Source organism: Asterias amurensis, chromosome 11 (genome assembly GCF_032118995.1).
Source record: "Asterias amurensis chromosome 11, ASM3211899v1".
Classification (NCBI taxonomy): Eukaryota; Metazoa; Echinodermata; class Asteroidea; order Forcipulatida; family Asteriidae; genus Asterias; species Asterias amurensis.
The window spans coordinates 7,048,872-7,064,554 of NC_092658.1; the positions used below are offsets into that span (position 1 = coordinate 7,048,872).

Sequence of the window (15,683 nt, forward strand, 5' to 3'; positions counted from 1 at the left end):
ATTACGGAACTAGGCGTGACACTCTCTCAATACTACCCAACAAGAACACCCAACCTACAAATCCTATCGTAGAGGTGGAGCACTTATGTGCACCTACCAACAGCAACTCTCTGATGACCTGAGGATGGTTGGTATTAGAACAAAGCAACTTCACCAAGCCACTCAGAATACTGAACAATGGAAACAAACAATTAACAAAATAACATACTGTAGCCACTGAGCGAGCCTGTGCGCTTTACGCACAAAAACATCAGGCAATATTTGCAACTGATCGAACACCCAACTAGGCATGATACTCCTCTCTCAAAACTCCTGGATAAGAACACCCAACCTACAGAACCCTATCGTAGAGGTAGAGCGCTTATGCGCACCTAACCACAGCAACTCTCTGATGACCGGGGGATGGTAGTTAATCGGACATGCAACTAGGCATGACAATCCTCTCTCAATACTCCTGGATAAGAACAGGTGGAGCACTTATGCGCACCTACCAACATGACCCGTGGATGGTTGGTATTGGATTGAACTAGCTTCACCAAGCCACTTAACATGCGAGCAAAGGAAATGAACAATTAACAAAACGAACAAACTGTAGCCACTGTAACGTTTGTGCGCTGTATACGTGCGTCACCATGATGAAGTACATACCTGGTTGTGGGAATTTAGGAGCAGCTCCAAAGCCTCCATACTGAGGTTCAAAGCTCTGGGCTAGTTGACGATAACACAAACTGACACTAGAGGCCATGGCTAGCGGTCCAGCATCGGACAAAGCCTTGGTGGTCGTTGCTTTCTGTAAAGCTTGTAAGATCTTGTCTGCTTGTTGCATCATCCTCTCAGGATCCTTGCTCCACTGTTTGAGAAAATAAATAATAATGCATATTATAACTACTAATAATGGCTTCATGGATGGACCCTAGCAGAGTCTTTTACACAGGCTAAAATGATAATGGGTGCGTTCGATTAGCTTCCCTGGGTCGACCCCACGGTGCTCACTCAGGTGAGCCCCTGCCATGAGCTAATCGAACGATCACACTCGCCCTCTCGTGGTGACGTCATGCACCTCAGGTCACCCCAAGTGACCCACTCCACAAGCAGGGCACTTGGGGCCGACCCTGGTGAGCCCCTGGAATGACGTCAAAGCTATTCGAACACACCGGGGACAGACCGGGGTCGACCCAGGGAAGCTAAATGAATGCACCCATTGCAACAAACTTTACATTGAATATCGAGGGAAGGGCAACATTCAAACTGGAACATTACTCGTCTGTTCATCTCAAAGAGAAAGAAACAAATAGCTGATGGCAGTGTGTTCGTGCCAACTCTCTGGAACCAATTACCACAGACCATAAGATCCTCACCAACAGTTGATGCTTTCAGGGCAATCTCAAAACCTATTATCTGTGTGGCTGGCGCCATAGGAATATCCTATAGCAACATTCAGGGAATATTGAACGGATAGGCGAGTCGGACCGCTGAAGCCTGGGGGTTGGAGCAGCTTAGATGAGGCAAACAGCACACAGGATGGTTTCAGAAATACAACTTGCATGGTGCTAGGCCTGGTCACGCCTGACTAATTTATTGCATTACTAATCACGTGGTGCAATCGCACATTACAACAACTGTAGTGTTTTCCTGTTGCTGAAGTTGTTCTTTGTTTGTTTGTGAACCACAATAACCAATTATGTTATTGTGCTATACAAGAGCTGTTAATTCCATTATTATTTCATTTATTTATTTTATTAAATTTTAATTCTTCGGACAAAACAATAAAACAAGCACAGGCTGTCCAGGGAAGAGCAAAAGTAAAAAACCTGTCATCAAAAAAGATGTGCCCTCTCATATTATAATATTAACATGAAATGACTCATACAAAAATGTGACATGTTCCTGTAATAAAGTAATTATATATATACTTACTGACCTGACTGTAGATGCTTTTAACAATTGTAGCGAATCCAGGACGACCATATCGATCAGCTGGTGGGAAATATGTCCCTCCGACGATGGGTTTAAGGTCAGGGGTCAACCAAACACTCATAGGCCAACCTCCGCCTCCGCTTGAGGCCTAAGAAAAGGTTAATCAGATATCAGATAACTTTTAAAATAGTGATCTGTATATCAGCAATGCCATGGAATTGAAACCAGGACTAATGAAATATTCTTGTAACTTGATACATTGGTTTGGTTCACAAAGAAAAAATGACTGGAACGAGACTTGAACCATTGACCTCTGGATTAACGTTTCGGTGCTCTACCAACTGAGCCATCCAGCCCTAAGTTGACGGTCTCCCTATTTGTCAATAGCTATGTTTGGTTGTGCCAGTCAGAAGCCATTCAACCCATGACTGCCATGGAAGTGTCGTGGCCGCGCGGTTAAGAGCACCGTATTCAAACTCTGGTGCTTCTGATCAGCAGAGTGTGGGTTCGAATCCCCAACCGTGACACTTGTGTCCTTAAGCAAGACACTTAATCATTGCTTCGTCCTTTAGATGGGTTATAGAGTCAATGGTCCCATGTGTTGTGTAGCGCATGTAAAAGAACCCAGTGCACTTAGTGAAAAGAGAAGGGGTTCGCCTTGGTGTTCCTGGTTGTGGCTGCTGTATGCGCAGTAGCACCTTGTAAACCCTTATGTGGGTGCTACATAACTGGGTCCGAGAATTCCTAACTTCAAAAACCAACCTTTCTGTATAATGTTAATACTATAAGCGCCTTGAGTACCTTGTTTGGTAGGATACATGCGCTGTATAAGACTTTGATATTATTATTTTTATTATTACTATAACCAGGGATCACACCAAAGTTTACGATACAACCTGGGAAGCGGTAGCCAGGGGATCACCTTGAAGGGATGCAACTTTTTAATATCAAATATCAAGTAATTAGCCACAAGGTCAACTGACTGGGTAAGTTTTAAATAGTTCCGGTAGTTTTATGTTCAATCGGTAGCTAAGGTACTAAATGGATAATGATTTTGTAAAGGGTTTAACAATTACTCGTTTAACCGTCACAGGATTTATATCTGTGGCAAGTAAAGTGCGAGTCACCATGGATTGATCCAATAATCCTTACCTGAACGAAGGTCATGTAAACTCGGTCGACATCAGGTCGTTCTTCTCTGTCCACCTTAATACACACCATGTGTTCATTCATCAATGAACCAATCTCTGTACTCTCAAATGTTTCACGCTCCATCACATGGCACCAGTGACAGGTTGAGTATCCCACTAAATGTATATCAACAATATATAAACTTGTGAATGATGGACATCCCTTATAGGTTGAGAATCAACTTTTAATTAATCTCATTATCTTTGCTGTGTTTTGATGAGCATTATTATTACATGCCTCCTCTTTACTCGACTTAAAGACACTGGACACTATTGGTAATTGTCAAAGACTAGTCTTCTCACTTGGTGTATCTCAACATATGCATAAAATAACAAACCTGTGAAAATTTGAGCTAAATCGGTCGTCGAAGTTGCGAGATATTAATGAAAGAAAAAACACCCTTGTCGCAAGTTGTGTGCTTTCAGATGCTTGATTTCGAGACCTCAGATTCTAAATCCGAGGTCTCGAAATCAAATTCGTGGAAAATTACTTCTTTCTCGAAAACTACATGTACGTCACATCAGAGGGAGCTGTTTCTCATAATGTTTTAAACTATCAACCTCTCCCCATTACTCGTAATCAAGAAAGGTTTTATGATAATAATTATTTTGAGTAATTACCAATAGTGGCCACTGCCTTTAAAGGCACTGGACACGTTTGGTTATTGTTAAAAAACAGTTTTCTCACTTGGTGAATCCCAACAAATGCATAAGATAACAAAACTGAAAAATTTTGCTCAATTGGACATCAAATTTGCAAGAGAATACTATTAAATTGCATTACTTTGTGTGCTTTCAGATCCATAATAAAAAGTTTCAGCTGAAGTCTTTCATTATTTGAGTGAGAAGTTACCTCTTTCTCAAAAACTATACATTACTTCAGAGAGAGCCATTTCCACAATGTTTTATACTATCAACAGCTCTCCTTTGCTTGTTACCAAGTGCGTTTTTATGCTGAAAATTATTTTGAGTGATTACCAATAGTGTCCACCGCTTTAAGTTGTCACTATCACCATAGTGATTTGTAAAGTGACATCAAACTTTGCTTAGCAGTTAGGATTGATGCCCATTTAAGATCAATCTAAGATCTTTGTAAAATCGAGCAAAATGGGGTAAACCCTGCGATTCCTGCGGCCGATTTTACAAAGAGCTCAGATTGATCTTAACTGTCTATCAATCTTAACTGCTAAGTAAAGTGTGATGTCACTAAATAAATCACTACGGTGATACAGACAACTCATCTTAAGATGAATCTTATGGCTCTGTGAAATCCTTGCCTCTCCCTTAAGTTTGAAAGAGTTGTTTTTACTTCTTCTCTTCTTTCGTTTGATCTTAGGATTTCTGAGGCCAAGAAGTGATCTTGTTGTGTTACTAACCTGAAAGGAAGATGAGTTTGTTCTCTTTCTTGGCTTTCTCAAATGCCTCTGGTCCCCATGGATACCTGAGAGAGCAAACACAGTAAAGATGATCTATCATGCAACTTGTGTACCAAGAAGCGGACATGTTCCCAAGTGGGATTCTATGATCAACTGAGGTGACCCAATGAACAGACAAGAACAAAGCTGAAGGGTAATCAGGTTTCAGCTAACTGCATTTAAATACTGTCTCTGTCCCAGCCCCCATCCAAAGTTTTTGAGAGAATTTTCTCAAAACCCACGAAGACAATAATGTGCACCAGTGTTGTAGCTAAATAACAACTTTCGCCCAGCACTCTGAGCAAAAATCACTGTGCTGCCCAGTACAGATTTCCCCCAGATTGCACGTCAGCAATGATGGCCCCATATTTAAAAATGAATAATTTTGTTGAACCTCTCGCCCTTGATGGACTAAACTGGATGAGCTAACCCCTTTAAATTGATCACTTATTTGTACACTATTGGTTAATAAATGAAACGGATAGCGAAAATAATGAAATTGCATGTGACTGTTACTGACCAATCAACTGGGTTGCTGGCATGCTGCAAAAGATATGGTGACTTCTCATTGGCTAATCGATTCTTGTGGGATACATCTGAGCTGCCGGTAGCCATGGTTCTTATAATAAATCTGTTGGGAAGAAAAGAAACATTTCAAATAGTTGGAAAGAAAATCAAATCAGTCATCTAGTTCATCATGGAAATATAAAACAAATTATGTTCACTTTTCTTGTGAAGGTGAATTTCAAAATAGACACCTATTGTGAATGTTATTTCTCAGAAGAACAACAAAACTCACTGGAAAATTTTACCGAGTACATAGCAGAATGATCTTGTCACAACCAACCCATTGAGGTTGTGGTTGCATCAGAGGAAGAACAAACCACTGCAGAAATAAATTTGCACTTAAAGCCATTGGACACTTTCGGTAAAAACAGTATTGTCCAAAGGCCCACACTTCGTGTATCACAACTTATATATAAAATAACAAACTTGTGAAAATTTAGGCTCAATTGGTCATCAGAGTCGGAAGAAAATAGTGGGAAAACCCACTCTTGTTTCTGCACGTTTCGCCGTGTCATGACTAATGACCGTGTCAGGAATAATATTTCAAGAGAAGTCTTTCACCATTACCTTCTGTAAACCCTGTAAATTATTTGTAAATCTGTGAACTTTTATTATTTTTTTTTCTGTCCTGAAAGTGTATAATGGCTTTAAGCCAATCAAGATTATACTTACAATTTATTTACAAAACATTTATTCTGCTGTCCGAGTTCTTTTTCAGTGTTCTTTTTACACAGTATTAACCGATTTTCATGATTTGACAAAGAAAATTGAATAGAGAAGGATTTGAACATGCAACCTGTGGATTATTATGCCGGTGCTTTACTAACTGAGACATCTGGCCCGGCTGTTGGGGGGGGGGGTCTCCCTTATTTGTCAATATCTATGTTTGGGGTTCCAGTCAGAAGCCATTCAACCTAAACTGCCCTAAACCAGGGATCACACCTAATTTTACAACTGAGTTTGCAAATTTAACACAATCTCAAACAGACACTCACCTACAATTTGGAAGAAAATTAGTAGATGATGAAGACAGAGGAATTCTTGAACTGATTTCTTGTCTCAAGAATCGGACAAATGACCAAGACATCACAAATAGAAGACATGGATTATATGAACAGAGTCAATCTGCTCCATGCTCAGTTGAAGGTGGGTGGTGAGATAATCAAACTGCTCAGCAACGGGATTCCTGGATAACATTTAGAAAGAAAAATGTAAACAAGAGTTGCCGACAAAGAAAGAAACATATTATAAGTAACTTAAACACTTCAGATTTATTCTACTTTGGTTAAAAAACTGATAGCCTATAAAAAATGAAAGGATCTACTTTGGTTAAAAAACTGATCCTATTAAAAATTAAAGGAAAATATAAACTATTTTATAACTCTTGACTCAAAAACGCATTGAACAGCAAAATTATGTCGCCGTTCAACTTGATTATCTGGATAAGGGCCTTGTCAAACAAGGCTGTTTACAGCCAGTTCCATACAATATAATTATTATTAAAAACTCAAACTAAAGAAGAAAACAAAATAAAACAATCGTTATGATATTTTCTGAGGGATTATTAAAGCCATTGGACCCTTTCGGTACAGAAAAAAAAAAAAAAGTTCACAGATTTACAAATAATTTACAGGGTTTACAGAAGGTAATGGTGAAAGACTTCTCTTGAAATATAAGTCAATGAAATGCTTTACTTTTTGAGAAAACGGTAAAACAATATAAATTCTTGTTAACGAGAATTACGAATTTGTTATAAACACATGTCATGACACGGCGAAACGCGCGAAAACAGGAGTGGGTTTTCCCGTTATTTTCTCCCGACTCCGATGTCCGATTGAGCCTAAATTTCCACAGGATTGTTATTTTATATATAAGTTGTGATACACGAAGTGTGGGACTTGGACAATTCTGTTTACCGAAAGTGTATAATGGCTTTAAGACACTGTTACATTTGTCTCTTGTGTAACCGAAGAGTTCCTTTTGCATACAGTGAAATTGCCATCATCATAGAGGGTTACAATTATCGCAACCAGCTACCATCGTTGCCTTTAAATATGTCTTGTTTGATGAAAATAAAATAAGGCTCTTCATCACTTTCTCCAACTGTCACGCAGGAAACACTCACAGTCACATGTATACAAACGTAAGGAGTCTGTGATATAATTAATATGGCTAATCTACATGCAAATATATTTTTAGAAATATATATCTGAACTTCTTTTAATTTATCATAAAATTTAAGGTAATGCTCTGCTCTAACCCTACCAATAATACTCATGACTGACCTCTGACCCACAGCACATGACTACAAAACAAAAAAGAGACTAGAAATATACATTAGAAATAATGTACAAGGCCCATGTTCTCTAGCCACACCCCCTTCCCCTACCCCTTTTTTAACCAAACCACACACGTAGACTGCTGCGTACGACGTATGGTGGATAGTGATTTCTATAAAAAAAAACAGATCAAGTTTACGACTCGAGCTAAAGTTGTTTAATTACTCGAATTATATCCTGTTATTTACTTTTATAGCTCATTTATGACTACTGAAAAGCACACTTTCTTTAGCCAGTGTAATATTACAGTCTATAAAGTCAAGAAATGAGAAATAAAACGATAAATTGCACTTACTTTTGATTTTTGCACCTCTCAATAAACAGCATAGAATTGTCAGACTCCCAGACTTATCTCTCGCACGTCGAATACGGGTTAAAATGAGCTACAATGGGAGCCAGACTATTTAAACATAAACATGGCGACGAACCCACAAGATCCGAGTGTTAAGAGACCGCGGAGAGATTGTGCGAAAAAGAGCGATATCGCCGGAATATTACGAAAGAAGGAAAAGAAAGAGAAGGAGAAAGAAGTAAGGAATATATTGTGGTATATCATTCAAATATTGTGTTGAGATTTTTAAGTGTAATTCAACAAAACATGTGGCATAAGAAACCGCTCTGCATTGCCAACCGTACATTAGATGAACACTGGAAAGGGGCGTGGTCAAGAATGTAGTTGGGGGAAGGTTTACCAAAACCACAATTTTGTCAAAGGAGAACAGCGTTTCCCCTGGTCTGAATTAAGTTGTTGAAGTTAACATTGGTGACTGATGGTTGAGCTAAACGAAGGACTTACTTCTCATTTTTGACTTATGGTATTAGAAAAGAGAAATAAGATAAAATAACACAAAAACAAAACAACAAAAAGATACTGGGCACTTTCAGTGGATCAGGGCCATTCGCTATCGAGCGTATGACGAGTCTGTCGGTCAACCCAGCTGCCCAATACCATTTCTTTATAATCCAACGATCATGAGAATGTTTGTTTTTGAAGTAAAGTAAAATCCAAGATACTGACCCACTGCGCGACACGAACGACTGATGATGGCGCAGATCAGCTGAATGTGCCCAAAACTAGGTGTACATGTACATGTAGTGTTTACATACTACTCTAGTTACAAATTTCTAGCAGTAGTATCTTTTTGTATACTATGTTTTAAAGTGTTCTTTTAAAACTTTAAAACATTTAAACAAGGACAAGATGGAATATTAATATTAGTTCCAAGACCATTCCCGTTGCTTCTCGTAACGGGAAACAGTGCCAACCAGAAGAACATTCACAAATTTAATCTTTTCATAATGTATAATTTTCCCCTTAGATTAAATCCATCCTGTCTAAACCAGCCAAGCTGAGGAGTAAAGATGAGAAGAAGATGTTGCGAGAATGTAAAGATGTTGCTAAGGAGATGGAACGTAGAGAAAGACTTAGGACCATGGTCAAGATGAAGACGGAAGAGGTTATTTTCAGGATGAGATTGAGTCTTAGTTCCAAGACCATTGTGTTTTTGCTTAATACACACAACCAATATTCGGATTTGTGAATAAACAAAGAGGGCGCTGTGTTGTTTATGTCGGTGGGGAAAATAACACAAGTCACAGCGACCCCTATGGTTTTTAGTTCATAATTCATTGAACATTGGTTGTGTTCATGAGAAAACAACATGGTTTTGGAACCAAGACTAGATAATTGCGATCCAAGGTTTAAAAACTTATTTGCAAGTTAAAAGGAGTTCATGTTATTATAACCTCAGATTCTAATCACCTTCAAAGAGTTTGTTTTTTCTAATGAAACAATGAATATTTTTCCTGTTCTAGATTGAAGACAGCAGTGATGTTCTTGATGCTAAGATAGATGAATTAGTCTCCGCTCTGAGGCAGGCTAAGCATGTAGTGATCTACACTGGGGCTGGAATAAGCACTGTAAGAATTCAAATTAAAACATTTATTAAAAAAGCATTTACCCAAGTTTATTACCAGAACGTTGTATTTCAAGCATTTATTTTTCTCCAATGGTCATTGATGCACAACCTTTATGTATACTTTCATTCTTTATTGTAGAAAAACGAAATTGTTAAAATATTTATAATTTCCAAGACCAGTTGTCTTCTGCATTGAATGAATTTGAACAATATTAATATAAGCTAAAAGGGAAACTGACTGGGTAAATTTTAAATGATTTGGGGTCGTTCAACCCCAAAGAGTTTGAATAATAAGAAAGAAATATGTATGTCAGTAGCTTTTCAAACCATATAAATGACGTGACCAAGATTGGAGTCAGAATATCCAAATTATCTGAAGAAAACACACCTCTGATGCCATTGGCTGTGCAGTTTTGATTCCCTTTGAAACAAAAAGTGATTGATTTGTTTTGTTCTTACTTTACAGGCTGCTTCAATACCCGACTATAGAGGGCCAAATGGGGTGTGGACATTGCTTCAGAAAGGACAAGTTGTTAGGTAAGGTGCTTAGTGTCAACACTACCACAATTACCAGATATTTTCAAGCCATTAAAAAAAGTTCACAGATTGTCAAATAACTTACAGGGTTTAAAGAAGGTAATGGTAAGAGACTTCTCTTGAAAGTGTCCAATGGCTTTAATTAGGATTTGAAACTGCATTGTGGGACTTTGATTTGGTAAGGTTTGTGGAAGTACCATGTGTAAATATCTTTGGAGTAGTGTTGGCTTTAAAAAAAAGAATGGATTATGGACAAGTCAACACTTGGAAAGTATGCCCTGATTGTCATATTACATTTAAAGGGATGGTACATGTTTGGTAATTACTCAAAACAAATATTAACTTAAAAACTGACCTGGTAACGAGCATTGGAGAGCTGTTGATAGTAAAAAACATTGTTGGAAACGACTCCCTTTGAAGTAACACAGTTTTTTAAAAAGAGGCAATTTCTCACTAAAATATTAAAAGACTTCTAGCTAGAAGTCTTTTATTCCTATCTGAAATTACACAAATTCGTCGACCAAGGGTGTTTTTTCTTTCATCATTTTCTCACAACTTCGATGACCAATTAAGCCCAAATTTTCACAGCCTTCTTATTTTATGCTTATGATGGGATACACCAAGTGAGAACACTGGTCTTTGAAAATTACCAAACGTGTACAGTGCCTTTAACCTATTTCTTTGAATGTTTTGTTGATTTGTTGTTGATAGGACCACTTCATTGGTAGACGCAGAGCCTACGTTAACTCATATGGCAATCAGAGAGCTTCATCAACAAGGCGTGGTAAGTCTCCAAATCAACAAAACTACATCACATAGTATTCAAACTGCCTCTAGCCACCGGGCTAGCTGGGTGGGCTACTGGTAAGACATACTGCTCTAGCAATGCAAAGGCAGTGGGTTCAAATTCCACCTGAGTGATTTGCATGTGGCTTTTTTTCACAGAACTCGGGACAGGTACTGAGTTTACAGTGCTTATTACACATCGTTGAAACAAACTACAAAATACAAACTACATCACTGGGTCTTTGTTTTTATCTTTTAAACTTTGTGAAATATAACAATCACTCTTTGACAACAAACGTTGAATGTATTCATAATCGGTATTTCATATTCTGAAAGCTTTAAAACATTGAACTTTTTGGAAAAGAACACTTTAGATTTTATGTGTTTTATGAGAATTGCCTAACATCACAAGGTTGGATGGTTACTTAAAGGTAAGGGCTACATTTTAGCTATCGACCCAAACCAACTGTCACCAGACACCTAGTCCTGGGGCTGAAACAGGGTTACCCTCTACACAGTCTACAAGGATGTAGGCATGGGTATCATCCACTAGGAGCCTGGCCGGAAGAACATAATGCGCTACTTTCCAAAGTTTTTACAAGGGCACTTTAGGTGTCATAACCCACATCTGTTGCTGAGACAAAGTGCATTGAAGTTAATAAATGGCACTGGCTGTGGCTAGATTATTATGCTTGTAATATTCTACATTCCTAGTGCAGCCTCAGCTATAGCCAAAGCCACTCGGCTTGTTTGTATTTTTTTGGGGGATACAATCTTATTTTGAATTGGAATGTTTTTTTTAGATCCAGCATGTTGTTTCACAAAACTGCGATGGGTTACATCTGAGAAGTGGCCTGCCACAGAGGGCGCTGTCTGAGGTCCATGGTAACATGTTTGTTGAGGTGAGTCACTGAATGTTTCTTGATCAATATTATAAAAGAGAGGTACTGTGATTGAAAGACACCTAATTTTAGACTTAACAGTGATTAAGAACTAATCAAAGACCTGTAATAGCAGGGCCTAATAACCATAATAAAATGAGGCCTAATGTGTTTTCAGCCATTTTTCTCCAACCATCATGAAAATAAATAGTCAGTTTTTTCTCTAGCAAAAAAGAGCATCCTTTTTGTTTCGTAAGGTGGCTTTGTTTACTTTTTTCCTCAGTGGGTAATTGGGTAATCGTATTTCATGTTTTGTAATTCCTGCAGTTGTGTGCTTACAGCTTAAAGAGAAACACAGCCTTGTTGTAGTTAAGAAGTAGCCAGGGGCCAATTTCATAGAACTGCCTTAGCAAAAAATGTGCTTAAGCACGAAAATAGCTCGCTTATTTTTTACATGTTACTGGCAAAATTTTCATGTCATATACATTGCTTCTGACTGGTATTTAGCTGTTTTTTACTTAGCATAACAATTGAGTGGTGTCTTGGCCGGTAATCTGATTTTACTAAGCAAGGTTTTTTTTGCTTTTAAAACAAAATTTTGTGCTTAAGCAGCTCTATGAAATTGGGCCCTGATGGATATTATAAAACAAATATTGCACTTTAGATGCGATGATGCTGTTGCTATTTATTTAATGCTGGTGATATTTGATTTATGGTCTTGTCAAGAGGTTAAGAGGACCAGACTCAAGCTCTTGTGTTTTGGTCTGCAGAGTGTGAAGATTGGTGGTGCAGTTAAATGAAGCCAGAACACTTATCATGGAACAGTAGGGGTTAACCCTGGTGTTTCTGGTTCACATAGAAAACACCCTCATTTACAGGTTTCCTCAGGCTTGCAAGCTTCAGTGATTAACCTTTGTGAGGCATCCTTGGTTTCTTTACCAGAAATATATAAAAACAATTGTAATATTAATTTCTTCAGGTTTGCACAGAATGTGACCCAGAGATCCAATACATCCGTCTTTTTGATGTGACGGAGCGAACTTCTTTAAGAAGACACTGGACAGGTCGATCATGTCATTCCTGCGGAGGACCTCTCAGGGATTCTATCGTTCATTTTGGAGAGAAAGGAGCCGTTGAACAACCATTGAATTGGCCGGGTGCCGTCTCTGCGGCTGGAGACGCTGACATGATTCTGTGTCTTGGTTCAACACTTAAGGTACTACTCTAAATCAATCAAACATTTTGAGCAGGTGTCAAATTCATCAAAGAAACCATCCATATGTACCTTATATTTTACTGTTTTTTTAAAGCAATTTTATTATGAGATATGGCCTAACATTAGGCCGGTCCGCCACTACAAGGTGAGGACAGTATGTAAGACTACTACACTGATTTGGGCTATAACCAACCCAAATTAACTGCCACAAGAGGCACATAATAATAATAATATAATATTTTGAGTTTACATAGCGCTTTTTCACTCCCGAGCGGGTGTCACAAAGCGCTTGAAATTATTACCCCTGGTCACTGGGCCTTAATTCACTTCTTAAAACCATCTCAGCTCCCTGGTGGGGAGTATGCAGCCTGTGCAACATTAATATGCGCTACTCGGCTAAATCAATCACAAGAACCGCCTCTGCCCTCACAGGTACCCATTTACCCCTGGGTGGAGAGAAGCAATAATAGTTAAGTGTCTTGCTCAGGGACACAAGTGTAACCACCGGGATTCGAACCCACACACTGCTGAACAGAATCAGCCATGACACCCCACACACCACATTGCCACGTACTCCAAAGGCTGAAACAGGGTTACCCACTTCACAGTCTTAAAAGGCATGGGTATCATCCACTATAGGAGCCTGGTTGGTAGATCAGAATGTACTACCTGTGGCATGTTGGGTCTAGCAGTCTAGCTCACCACACTCAATCTCTGGTGTTGTCAGCAGCAGAGTGTGGGTTCAAATCCCGGTCATGACACGTGTGACCTTTAGCATGGCATTTGACCATAACTGCTTTGTTACAAATTGGGGCAGTAGTGCATTCTGATCTACCAGCCAGGCTCCTAGAGGATGATACCCATGCCTACATCGTTACCGACTGTCAAGGGGGTAACCTGTTCCAGCCAAAGAAGTAGGTGGAAATGTATCTCTAGCTCTTGTGACAATTGATTTGGGTCTACAGCAAAAATCAGTTAAGTGGCCTTATGAGTTAAGCGTATCTCATAAAAAAATAAACAAGTAAATAAAATTAGAAAATAATTTTTATGTTTTTGGTGACAAACTTTTCATTGACCAAAAGATTTTGAAATATTTCTAAAACAGTAAAAAGTTTTGTTCCTTAATCGTTTCATCCCCATCCGATTGAATCACAGGTTTTGAAAAGATATGCATGTCTCTGGGGCACAGGAAAACCTAGGAACAAACAGCCCAGGTTATTCATCGTCAACTTACAGTGGACACCAAAGGATAAAATGGCCAGTCTTAAAATCCATGGTAGATGTGATGATGTTATGCAACAAGTTATGTCCAGACTTGACTTAAAGATACCGCAGTATGACAGGTAAGTAAGTAAGGGTTGCAGTGACACCATTTGGGATGGCCCTGTGAAGAGCCGGTTTCTGCTTGACGTTTCGATTAATGTGCTCTGACCGTCTTCTGGAGAATGCTTGACTCTGCTGTGTGTTTGAGCTGAGGGTTGGCTAGGGTTCAGTATTGAATAGATACGACTACAAATTCAACTCCAAAAATTATTGTATGCCTAAGCACGCATTGCAGTTGGATATTTTGAGTCGATTTCTTTCCAGAGAAAGAAAAATCATTGGTTCGCTTGTGCTTTTCCGTTTCAATGCCTTTATAAACTGAATCTTGAATTGTTACAGATCTCAAGATCCCATCATCCCCATGGCAACACCGCTGAAGAAACCAGAACTTCACTCTTTCTCTACAAAACTTTTGGAAGCAGTTCCTATTGCCGGATCAGTCAAGAATAAATCAGTTTCAACCAGTTCTGATCAACTTGTCAAAAGAGATACAAGTGGTTTGCAGCAGCAGCAACCAAGTTCAATGAAAACAGAACTAAACCAGGTGGAACCAGTACCAGCCAGTTCAGACCAGAATGTCAACACCACACAATCAAATACAAATTCTCCAAGAATAGAATCAGACCGGATGAAACCAGTTCCAGCAGGTTGTGGGGCGACTGACAAAGCAGATAACGGTTCTCAAGTTAGTCATGAAGTATCTTCAAAGTATGAGGGTGACCTCGGACTAGAAACTGAGATGGATTACTCGACACAGAACAAGGACACAAATCAAAATCCGATGTTAATCAAACCAGGGTGGTTTGGAAAAGGTTATCACAAGAAAATATCCAGAGGTAGAAAACGAAGGAAGATCTCCCAGGACTCTATTTGACCAACTCCAAATCACGTCCCAAGTTTCCTCAGCAATATAACAAACCAAAAGATAAGTTTGATTTGAAGAAGTACATGTCAAAGAGTAATTTACCCGGGAGTTAAAATTTACATTTGTTAACAAGTTTTATGTCTTCAAACTATATTTTTAAACTATTATTTACTATCATCATGATATTGTTATGGAATTGATTTTTTAAACTACTGTATTTTATCATTGGATCGGACTATTAAAGATGTTTTAAATTTGTATTTTTTTAATTGCACGAACATGTTTGGTAGTGTCCCGTATGTGTCTATAGCTTTGAAAGAGCATGTTGCCTTCGATTGGACGAGTTGGTCTATACAAAACGTTTGTTACCGTTTGTTATAAAATGCATTTAGAAAGAGGTTTTAAAAGTAGATTACACTGATCCACACAAATATGCCTCGAAATTGCGTGGTTTCCTTTTACCTCGTCGACTAACATGGTCGACCATTTATATAAATGGCCGACCGTGTTAGTTCGCCAAGTAAAACGAAAACCACACAATTTTGAGGCACATTTGTGTAGATCATTGTATTCTACTTTAACATTTTTCCAGCCATATGCATTTTAAAACAACAGTTACAAATGCTTTTCCAAGACCAACTCGACCGAGCCAAGGCAACGTGTTCCTTTAAACTCAGGTGTCCAACTCTATCAAATGTGACAATTATAAATGCTGAATAACCTAAAAA

General features: G+C 38.6%; 2 protein-coding genes across 2 annotated transcripts in view; one reads left to right on the forward strand and one right to left on the reverse strand.

Moving 5' to 3' along the window:
- Positions 1 to 7,767, reverse strand: part of LOC139943882 (spermatogenesis-associated protein 20-like) — a 43,282-nt gene extending 35,515 nt beyond the window's left edge. The window contains exons 1-7 of the mRNA XM_071940758.1: positions 7,724 to 7,767; positions 6,085 to 6,275; positions 5,043 to 5,153; positions 4,484 to 4,548; positions 3,070 to 3,224; positions 1,922 to 2,065; positions 649 to 850 (exon numbers count right to left, since the gene is read on the reverse strand). Coding sequence (XP_071796859.1) covers positions 649 to 850; positions 1,922 to 2,065; positions 3,070 to 3,224; positions 4,484 to 4,548; positions 5,043 to 5,153; positions 6,085 to 6,176 — 769 coding nt within the window. The 5' untranslated portion in view covers positions 6,177 to 6,275; positions 7,724 to 7,767. The remainder of the gene's footprint in view (positions 1 to 648; positions 851 to 1,921; positions 2,066 to 3,069; positions 3,225 to 4,483; positions 4,549 to 5,042; positions 5,154 to 6,084; positions 6,276 to 7,723) is intronic.
- A 74-nt stretch (positions 7,768 to 7,841) lies between these two features.
- Positions 7,842 to 15,387, forward strand: LOC139943883 (NAD-dependent protein deacetylase sirtuin-7-like). Its single transcript, XM_071940759.1, has 9 exons — positions 7,842 to 7,958; positions 8,748 to 8,885; positions 9,244 to 9,348; positions 9,814 to 9,884; positions 10,596 to 10,668; positions 11,474 to 11,572; positions 12,531 to 12,767; positions 13,923 to 14,110; positions 14,430 to 15,387. The coding sequence occupies exons 1-9, from the start codon at positions 7,845 to 7,847 to the stop codon at positions 14,962 to 14,964; spliced, it is 1,560 nt and encodes a 519-aa protein (XP_071796860.1). The 5' UTR covers positions 7,842 to 7,844; the 3' UTR covers positions 14,965 to 15,387.
- Positions 15,388 to 15,683: the final 296 nt, after the last annotated feature.